Source organism: Manduca sexta, unplaced genomic scaffold (genome assembly GCF_014839805.1).
Source record: "Manduca sexta isolate Smith_Timp_Sample1 unplaced genomic scaffold, JHU_Msex_v1.0 HiC_scaffold_1804, whole genome shotgun sequence".
In the NCBI taxonomy this organism is placed as follows: domain Eukaryota; kingdom Metazoa; phylum Arthropoda; class Insecta; order Lepidoptera; family Sphingidae; genus Manduca; species Manduca sexta.
This window is the reverse complement of record NW_023592705.1, coordinates 11,186-21,455: the sequence shown is the minus strand read 5'-3', so window position 1 is coordinate 21,455 and position 10,270 is coordinate 11,186. Positions and strand designations below refer to the sequence as shown.

Here is a 10,270-nt window from a genome sequence, read left to right as displayed (position 1 = left end):
TTATTTTGGCGTTGGTCTAAGTTTGGAGACCGTATATTTTGAAGTGTGTATTTCTATAAACTGTTCCTTTCAAAAGAGCTGTTGGGTAATACAGGGTTATTTTTAGCATTGCGTTACTTTATTAAACCATATAGTTATCTTCTTTAAAATAACACTTTCCAATAAGTTATTAAAACTATAGATGTAAAATAAAAAGTAGAAGTTACAAATTAAATATCAATAAAGAATAATTTTGATTTAACACGTCTTAAAGTCGCTACTACTGCTCTAAGAGAATTTGTTACAGCGGCAACATAACATTTTCAGTCAGAAATACACTGACGTTTACGCCATATTTGCGCTAAACTATAAAATTATTAAAAATAAAAAACTGTGAATTTTGGTGGAAATATTCGTTACTTGTGGATGATTTTTATCAGAATGTTAGCAAGTAAAATGGAATACGTGGTTTCGTTTATTAACGCAATGTCAAAGTGACCCTGTATAATCTTTTTGGTTAGTAAAATTATATTTAAATTTGGTTTAATGCTTCTCTGTAGATAGGTGAATACTCATTATTTATCACTGTATATAGTACACTACTGGATTGTATACCACTTCATAAAAATATTAAAAAATGTAAAGAAACAATTAATAAGCGCACATTGTTTGAAATGTATATATTATGTTACGTATAAATGGCAGTTTAATAAACAGGCGCTGCCATTAATAAACATTTTGTTTCGACAAAACCATCACGTTGAAGCCATAAAGTGTGCTGGTAATGACAAGGGTTTTTTTGGTAATTAATTAATTTTAAATATGGTAATTAATTTTAAATGTGTTACGGTTTATCGCAGGAAGGGAATGACGCAAAATTAGTAAATCAACACTGCTGTTAATTTCCATTCCATGACTTGTTAGGGCGCCTCAACATTTACGTGTAAAGACAGTTATTTTCTCAAAAGATTACAATAATCACTTATAGAGAAAATACAATATTTTAAACCAAATTAGCTTAGTTAGTGTAGGGTAAACACAAAATCAATTGAAACACCATTCCATAAAATTCCATAAAATCAAAAAAAATGATTTAATCACAAAAACAATCATTTTCTTTATTTGACAAAAACTCATATTTAAATGTGTTAAACACAAAAGGATGTCAGCGTGTTAATGTCTTCAAAAATATCCACGCTGGGGTATTAATATCTTTCGCTGCAAGGTGACATTGTATTAATTCAGTTATCTCGTATTCTTTTGTTATGCATACATCGACTGCGCGGATTGCATTTATTTTAATAGTTTGACGGTGTAACGGTGTTCCTTTGGCACTAGAACTTTCCGCACCTTACATCCGATAAACAGTTGTGATGCGTTTATTCCAATTGCGTCAATGTTTGGGTGATTTGAAACTATGTTGCTTGTTTGTAACATTCAGTTTTAGATTCTAATTTATTGCAATACTCATGTATGTCATTAGATCTTTTCTGTTTGCTATCAGTCGTATTCAATAAACTATTTCCATCGCTTTTTCGATCCGTCGCGAGAAAGGACCAATCAGAACAAAGTATTTTGACAACCTTGCAAATGACTTATTCTGATTGGTTTATTCTTGGTATCGAATCTAGATTAAGGTTGAATAAGGTCATTTTATAAACTTTTTTACCTACTCTTCGTATTTCAAAACTGGTTATTACAAAAAATATGGCGGGGTGAAGTTAGTGACTACATTCGTCGTTGTATTTATTTGTAGTTTGCATCTTTATGGCTAGGAAAATAATAATCATTTACAGTAATGTGGCGTAAAGTACATGTATTCATTAATTAACTATCTTAGCGATAAAGTAACACGATTGAAATTTCACATACGGGGCTTTATTCTTCCCTCCCTCATAGTGGAATGTGAAGTGAAGAACTCTTAATTCTTCTTAACATCATTCTATCTTTCGTATAATTTTGCTAATTATAAAACCTTAGGCCATTGAAACTAAGTTTATTTTTATTCGCCAATCTAATATAACGTGTTTATAACAGGCTTTAGTCTGGTCACTTGTTTCCAATTAAAACCAATAATGTTTTTGTTCCCAGAGTGGTGTTTGGAGCGTTGCCATGTTTAGCTCGTCTATGTACTAAGGAAATGCCCGAGGACATACGAGCGTCAGCCGCCGAAACTCTTGCCTATTTAGCTGAAGTAAGTAGTACACATTGTTAAAATTAGTAATAGGGAGCAAACCTATCACCATATTTGGTGCAAATTCCTGACCCCAAGCTAATACACAGCAAAACACAATATCACTTTGCTCGACCTGGGATGCGAGCCCTGGACCTTAGTGTTGTCGTACTGTGGTACAACTACGCTCTAAAACTTTTAACTGACGTACAAAATTATACATAATACATCAGTGAATTGCGTTCTTTAAATATAAATATTCCACTGTTGTTTGCAGGTGGACACGGCGCTGCAACGCCTCGCGGCCATATCGAACCACCTGATGAGTTCGCTGGCGGACATCGTGACGTGCGAGTCGGCGGCCGCCAAGCAGGGCGCCTTCAAGTGCTTCGCCTCGCTCGGCGCCAACGACGAGGACATCCGCAAGATGATCATCGAGACCCACGGACTCATGGTGCACGTCGTCGACGGCATGAACAACTCCGAGCCAGCGGTGATTGATTTTAAACTATACTTAACGTTTTAAAGTGGCAAAGTTTGTGAGTTTCTGTGTAGGTTGTTACCTCAATTGAAATTATTTTGTATACTTTCACTAACAGAACATTTATCGCTTGGGTGTATGGTTTGAGTGCCTCGTCGGGGCAGGGAAATAATGCCAAAACACTGTGTTCCGAATATTATGAATTTTAATACACTGAACACTACAGCATTAGGTACTAACATAAAAACAGTGTAGGCTGAAGTGTACGAGCCTCGCTTCCACCCCGGAGAGAGTGACTCGGGCACTGCGCGAGCGCGGAGCGATGGACGCGGGCGCTATCCGCAGGCTTTCCAGCGGGGTGCGGGGGGTGGCGCGCGATGCCGCTGAGTATTATGGCGGCGCGCTACTCAACTACTACTAAAAATTTCTTGGGCGGAGCCTTAGACTAGTTAGTGCTATATAAATAGGCTGTTTATAGTATACCCTTTGTGAGAAATTGCAATTATTATATTAGTGTCGCGACTGTTTATGTGCAAATGCAAGCGCGATAGATTTATGTAACAATGAATTAAAACACTACTCAGTACATTATATTGATGGAAACATGTTATTTCAGGTGCGGTTAGCGGCAGTGAGGTGTTTACATTCATTGTCCAGATCGGTGCAACAACTCAGAACCACATTTCAGGTAACAATTCACACACATACTGATTTATCTATTATGTAGTAAATACATTGGATTTTTGTTTATGGATTATTGTTATATAGTAAATAGATAGGATTTTAATTAAAGATTACATAGAGTGTATCAGAATGAGGATTTAATCATTGGCCCTAATTTTAAAACCTGTTGTATACATCATGAAAAGTGAAAAACTCTTAAACTTTATAGTTTATAATGAATAAAAATTTCAATTTCTATAAACGTTTCAAAACAATAGAATTGCAATAATTGGAAAAATCTTACAGAAGGGAATATCCAATTTTTTATTTAATATAGTTTCTGTTTATTTACAGGACCATTCAGTATGGAAACCTCTCATGCAACTCCTCACAGATTCCCCGGAACTGAGCTACTTACCGTCGGTTCATCTACATTGTGCAATCTCTTGTTAGAGTTCTCACCCGCCAAGGAGCCAATGTTGGATCAAGGTGTGGTTCAATTATTTGTTGATATGTGGTATTTTGGGGCAAGTTCGGATCACAGGGAAGATAGTTGATTCAATGAAATTTCCTAACTGGGACACAACAGTATAAAGTACTATTTCGTAATGTACTATAACGAAATGGCTTCTTTATTTGTTCTAGTTAGGGTTAAGGCGATACCTCAATTTCGTCATATAAAATTTTAATGGCCGAAATATCCAGGAGTATTAATTATTTTACGTTTTTCTTTCAACTGCGAGAACTAATCACTAACTAGACGTAAATTTAAATTCTTTACTTGCCAATACTTGTTTAGTTACCCAGATTAAAGGTGAAACAAAATGTATGAAAATGGACCTTGAGGTATCGCCTTAAGCAATAATTTTAGTAACGGTATTAACCCATGATTCGGACTTACCCCAATATACTCGCATTGGGTGCAAATTGAGACATCCTGTATCAGGATATCAATTTACAAGTGATCATATAAAAGTATGTTGTCCAGTGTTTGTTCCAAATTTCAGATGTTTTAGATTAACATTATAAAGATTTGTTGGCAGGTGCTGTAGAAATGTTGTGCAACCTAACGAAGAGGCCCGAGGCCGCGCTAAGGCTCAACGGCATATGGGCGCTAATGAACATGGCCTTCCAGGTATATTTTCTTTATTTTTTATATGATCTTATAAAGCAAAAATTTTGGATTAGGTCATGGGTGCAAGATTAAGAATTTTTTATAGTCATAAGTCATTAGGCGTACAAAATCATGGGTTATGGGACAGCTGCCATTTCCCTCCTGGGTACTCCCACGAGGATAGCGATAATACCCTATTATATTATACCTTAAAATTACAGCTTTAAAAGCCATCAGTATTGGTCGATAATCAATTTTCATGCTTACAGGCGGAACAGAAAGTGAAGCAACGCATCCTATGTTGCTTGGGCACGGAGCAGATGTTCAGGTTGTTGGGAGACAGTGACACGCGAGTGATAATGAAGACCCTGGGCCTGTTGAGGAACCTGCTGTCCACCAGGCAGCACATCGATGCTATTATGAGCGAATATTCCTCGCAAGTTATGCAGGTATATATTTTTAAAAATATTTTATTGCAACAACAGACAGAGTATACAGGCTGTTTCGGATATTATTTAAATAATTGAGACTATTGAATATAAACTTGCAATATGAAATTAACAATTTACAGCGTAATTTTTGAGTTGGGGACATAAGGGCAGCGTTTCTGAAATTAAGAATAATCGACCATATTTCTCGTAAGAGAAATTAGAATAAAAAATATTCAAAACAGTGGTAACACATGAAGCCTATAAATTTAAAAACATTTGTAATAATTATTATTATTTTAGAAATTTAGTTATTAAAACACTTCGGGTAATTTTTTATACCACCATTCTGTAACATTCTGTATAAAATGCTGAAATCATATATACGTAAAAAGATCTTTTATTTTCATGTTATCCTTTTGTAGGCTGTGATAGTTGTGTTAGAGGGATCTTACCCCGCAGGTCAAGGAGCAAGCGCTGTGTATATTAGGCAATATTGGCGACGGCGAGAAAGCTAAGGATCTCATCATGGCCAATGAGGATGTGCTAAGGAAGCTCGTCGACTATCTGGTAACTATCGATTAATAACTTCAAAATTGTGATCAAATTTACATAATGATGTGCTAATAATTACCCTGTAATTTACTCCTACCAAACCATGATGCTGTTATATCTGTTGTGACGTTGTATTGTTTCTGCGCAGGCACATCCCGAGAGCAAGTTACAGGAGGCGGCCGTGTTCGCGGCGGGCAACCTGGTGTGGCGCGGAGCGGGGGCCGCCGCCCGACAGGCGCGCCTCGCCGACCTCGGCGTGCTGCGCGCCCTGCGACACCTGCGCGCGCAACACCACGCCGACCACCTACACGATAAGTATGTACACTCACACAAACTCGCATAAACTCACAGACACTCTCACACACTCGCACACACTCGCTCACACTCGCACACACTCACACACACTCGCACACACTCACACACACTCAAATACACTCACACACACTCACACACAATCAAACACACTACATTCTCGCCTCGCCGACCACTTGTACGACTAGTACGCACACTCACACGCATTACAGTTGTGCCTGCTCGACATCGGCGTGCTGAGTATCTTGTCTGACGTAATCCTGTATGCTCACATACATGCTATCAGTCCCACTGCCACTCAAAATGATACCAAAAATACATTTATTAATATAAAATAAAAGGAAAATATTGTGTGTTGTTTTGTATTTACAAATTGTAATCCACTTCATTGTTTCAGAGTTAAGACGGCGCTGGCGCAATTTAATGAGTTCACATAATATCACAAGAGCCACAAGCACAAGCGCTCGAGGAGAAAGTGACTGTCGTGCGATGTGCTACAGGAGTGAGCTTGTGATTATAACGGTGACTACAGTGAGCTACCAAGTCATAATACTTAGGGGGAAACGACGACGCCAACCTCACCATAGACAACACCTATATTGTACTGACGTTAGGAATTGTGTACTATAAACATCACCCTATATACATAGGAAATCTTCGTACTATTTAATTTAATTTCAAATCATAATTGATTTGGTGCCGTCGTGTTCCAATAATTAATCATGTAGATTAAGAGTTGCAGCATGCTTGCATGCGTTGTCTCAGACTTGCGTATTTAAAGTAATCCTATCGTAGATCGACATTGTGTCTGTTGTAAATATATTTTCTTTACGCCCTAGAAACAAGTGGAATGGTTCGAGGAGCATTCGTAAAGTGTAAATATGCCGCTGGTAACATGCCGAAACTATTGCGGGCAGCTGGGTTGTCTGTAAACCTATAGTTAAATGTAAATAGTTAATTCAAGTGATGCTACTATGGGAAAATTTATCGAATATTATTGCATCACGTAGATATTCATGTCATGACTTCAGATAATCTCAAGAATAGCGGTCGAACAAATGCATTACCAACGACAGAGGTGCTACAGTTCCTCGCAATTATTTTGCATTAACTAGCGATAATGTAGTGAAACTACTCTAGTTATTTATTACGTAGTCAATGCGGGCATACGAAATCATAATAGTGAATATTTCGATGTGAAATCTCTATACTTTTGTGTATGAACTATGAATATAAAGGTAGTATTTACATGTTGCTTTATTGCGAGTTTAAATAAGACTCCCATACTTGTATCTATGACCGTGAGAAATTTTCTATGGTCTTGATAAAGTTGATTTAACGAGGCCCTATCATGATGAATTGTCAGACTAATTGGGTAGATAGGAAATCGATTAGATTTGAGGTTGCATTAATCATGATTATTTAGGCCATTTAATCATATTCTTAGTCAAGTTGCAGTGTATATATAAGTGACTGAGCTTATAGATTCGATTATCCAATGAAATTTCTTAGTGGGGATATGCGTCAAGTAGACGTCCTGTTGTAAAAACTAGATCGTTTTTACAATAAATGTAAATATATTGCATAAAAATAAAAAATCTTGACAAGACCCACGCTAAAAAAGTTCGGCTAAAATGTCTGGTGAATAGTCGAATATTCGTCTCGCAAGTATGGGAAAGACGACACAATATTGGCGTTGCTATACATGGTAGATTCTATAATATCTCAATCGACGTTGTATTTAGATAATTACGATTATTCATCATTGTGTAAATTGATAAATTCATGTCGTAACTAATCTTAATAGTATCGATAACGTGAGAATTAAATTCTGAACTTTAACTCTACGATGTAAGGTTAAATATTCTATTATTAGTGTTGTACATATTTTATGATTTGTCTATATGTGCTAGTGCGTCAGAACATCGATGTTGTTCTTTAGACGCGTCTATATGCCAATGCGGTAATAATATCTTCCATTGTTAGTGAAAATATTTGTTCGTGTAAATAACGCGTCAGTGAAACTGATGGAAGGAACTGCTTATGTTTCCTATACGTGTTGATATCATTGGCATGACACAAATTCGTCTGTTGTAACTGGCTTTGAGGAGGTGACAATGTTGGTATAGCTTGAGTTTATATACATGGACCTTAGGTATACTGGAATAAAGTAAATAATGGGGTAACATTGTCATTTACTCACGAGTCTAATAGTGTATAATACTCATTGTGTGTGTATATTTCGTTTTTAATAAATTGTATAATAGTTAATGTTATTTTCTTCAAAGCCGATTGGCTGTATAAATCATGACTTAATTCGCTTGCAATATTTAGAAAAAATCATATGGCGCTTAATCAAATATAATATGTAGTAAAATTTTAATGGCGCATAATCAAATATAATAAGGCTTTAAACGTTGCATCATGTTAATCAATTAACAGTTTCTTTAATTGTAAAGGGGTACTTCCATAAACGAGAATCCGCGGTGATTTTGCTCTCGTTTTTTAGGAAATTCCATAACAATGAATTCTTCCGCCAGTGTTTCGCGACGGATAGTAAATAATTACCATATTGAAATCAGTATGATAATAAACAATATAGATAACGTTCAGTTAAATGGTATTACCTGTATAATAATAGGTGCGTTCTAAATTTAGCATGCGATATTATAGTCATAGCATAGGCAAAGTACTTTTTTGTAAATGGGCAATTATGAAAGTCTATAGCTTTTTCTTATGAGTGATAAGCAAAAAGCATGTCCTTATATTAAATATTTATCACAGCTGCTGTTTTGTCGCATGAAAATCGTTCGTGGAAGTGCACCTTAAGATAGTAAAATAATGGATTATAAAATTTACTTGGATCTAGAAAGTTCCGCGTTGTGGGCCGTACTTTCTAAGTATTCAACATTTGCATTGCAACGACGTCGCGCCAGAATTATTTGCGCTTAACTTTAGATATGTTTAAATATTGCACGTAATTTAACACGTTCCCTATAAATCGTTTAGTTTATTCAGTGATACTTAGTCTTTTTCTATATTTAGAAAATGTTCTAAGTATTTAAGACGATGTAGTCACGTCGCTTAGTGATTTTACTGTGGGATTGATTTCACGAGGATTAGTAATTAACAAAGGTTCCTAATAATAAATTCAATGTATTCTACATTGCTCGCTGATTCGTTAAATCCTACGGTAGTTATTGAACCGGCGTCATAGTGAACGTGTTAACTGCGAACAAATGACTGATAGTCTAGAAATTTTAGGTCATATTTGTCTCGAGTTTTCGCGGGCATTGTTACTCGAATGGAAATTTAGTAGCACTTATTTCGTGTTGCACGTTTTCATTAATTATTTATAATCATTTTTGTATAATAAAATGCCTTGTATTATATGGGAGCTATGTAATTATTACGGCTTCACGATTTGACTATTTCTAAAAATGGAATATATTATTTATGACAAAGTTACGTTTTTCATGTTAATACGAATATAATGCAAAATTATTGTTGTTTTATTTCATATTGCTATAAATGAGTAACCTTCAGCAAATCTGGATTCAATATTAAAAAAAAAACATAGATAATATTGACGCTTGAAAGGCAATAATATCTACGCGACAATTTTGCCGAAAATTAGTTATGTACTACCATTTGATTTAGGTTTTATATCTCTAGGTAAATTTTTATATTATCAGACTCTATTTAAGTGAATAGTTTAATTATTATGAATTTTCTAACTAAAATAAAATTTTCAATCGCTCTACTCAAAAGTTTACCGATTGTCGCTTAGATATGATTGTCATTCAAACGTCTATATTCAAATATAACCCAGAAAGTTCACAGCTCGGTTTATATCGTACCATCTGAAAAAAAATTATGATCCCTAAAAACCGTCTCCCACACATTGATTTGTAACAGCACCAACGCACATTAATATTCTACACGTAGCCGGAAGATAATAGAGATTCGTTATCGATTGCATAGCTCGGTAACGGGGTCGGCACGTGTCTCGCGGGACCGCCTGACCCGCGTAAATTGCACTTAGCCGTTACTTACTGCTTATTCGATTGTACGCCGGGAAAATCGGTGAGATGTGATGTCTCAGTACGGTTTCAGTCGGTTACAGGTATACAGAGGCGCAACCAAGGCACCCAATTTTCGCCAAGTGTGTTCCGTCCCATGATGTGATAGCGGGCGAGCTTATCGCCATATTGGGCATAAATTTCGACTCTGGGTTGATGCTGAGCAGAAAAATCCAAATATCACTTTACCCGACCAGGATTGGAACGCAGGACCTCAAAGCGCTGCCGTACGGTTTCAAAACAACAAAGATTGCATGACGCAGTGGCGAAGTGTTCAAATTATCTGATTCTTGTTGGCTTTCTTTTCGTAATTTATATAAAATCGAATTATTAATAGAACGATCGATTGCTCGATTGCATATCGCATTTATGCATATTAATATCTATATATTTCGTCGGGTCCCTGTCGGAAAATTTCACCCTTCGCCACTGTTCAGAGTGGTATCATAAGTGGCGAAGCTTGCCATCGAGGAGGCTTATCAA

At 36.2% G+C, this 10,270-nt stretch overlaps 1 protein-coding gene across 1 annotated transcript; it reads left to right on the top strand.

Moving 5' to 3' along the window:
- Window positions 1-2,067: 2,067 nt before the first annotated feature.
- Window positions 2,068-6,965, top strand: LOC119191689 (armadillo repeat-containing protein 8-like). The gene is given in 11 exon segments (XM_037445568.1): window positions 2,068-2,173; window positions 2,430-2,645; window positions 3,250-3,321; window positions 3,651-3,699; window positions 3,702-3,785; window positions 4,340-4,431; window positions 4,680-4,859; window positions 5,264-5,298; window positions 5,300-5,408; window positions 5,542-5,708; window positions 6,103-6,965. Coding segments are annotated over 11 exon segments (1,098 nt in total). The 5' UTR covers window positions 2,068-2,119; the 3' UTR covers window positions 6,143-6,965.
- The last annotated feature ends 3,305 nt before the right edge of the window (window positions 6,966-10,270 follow it).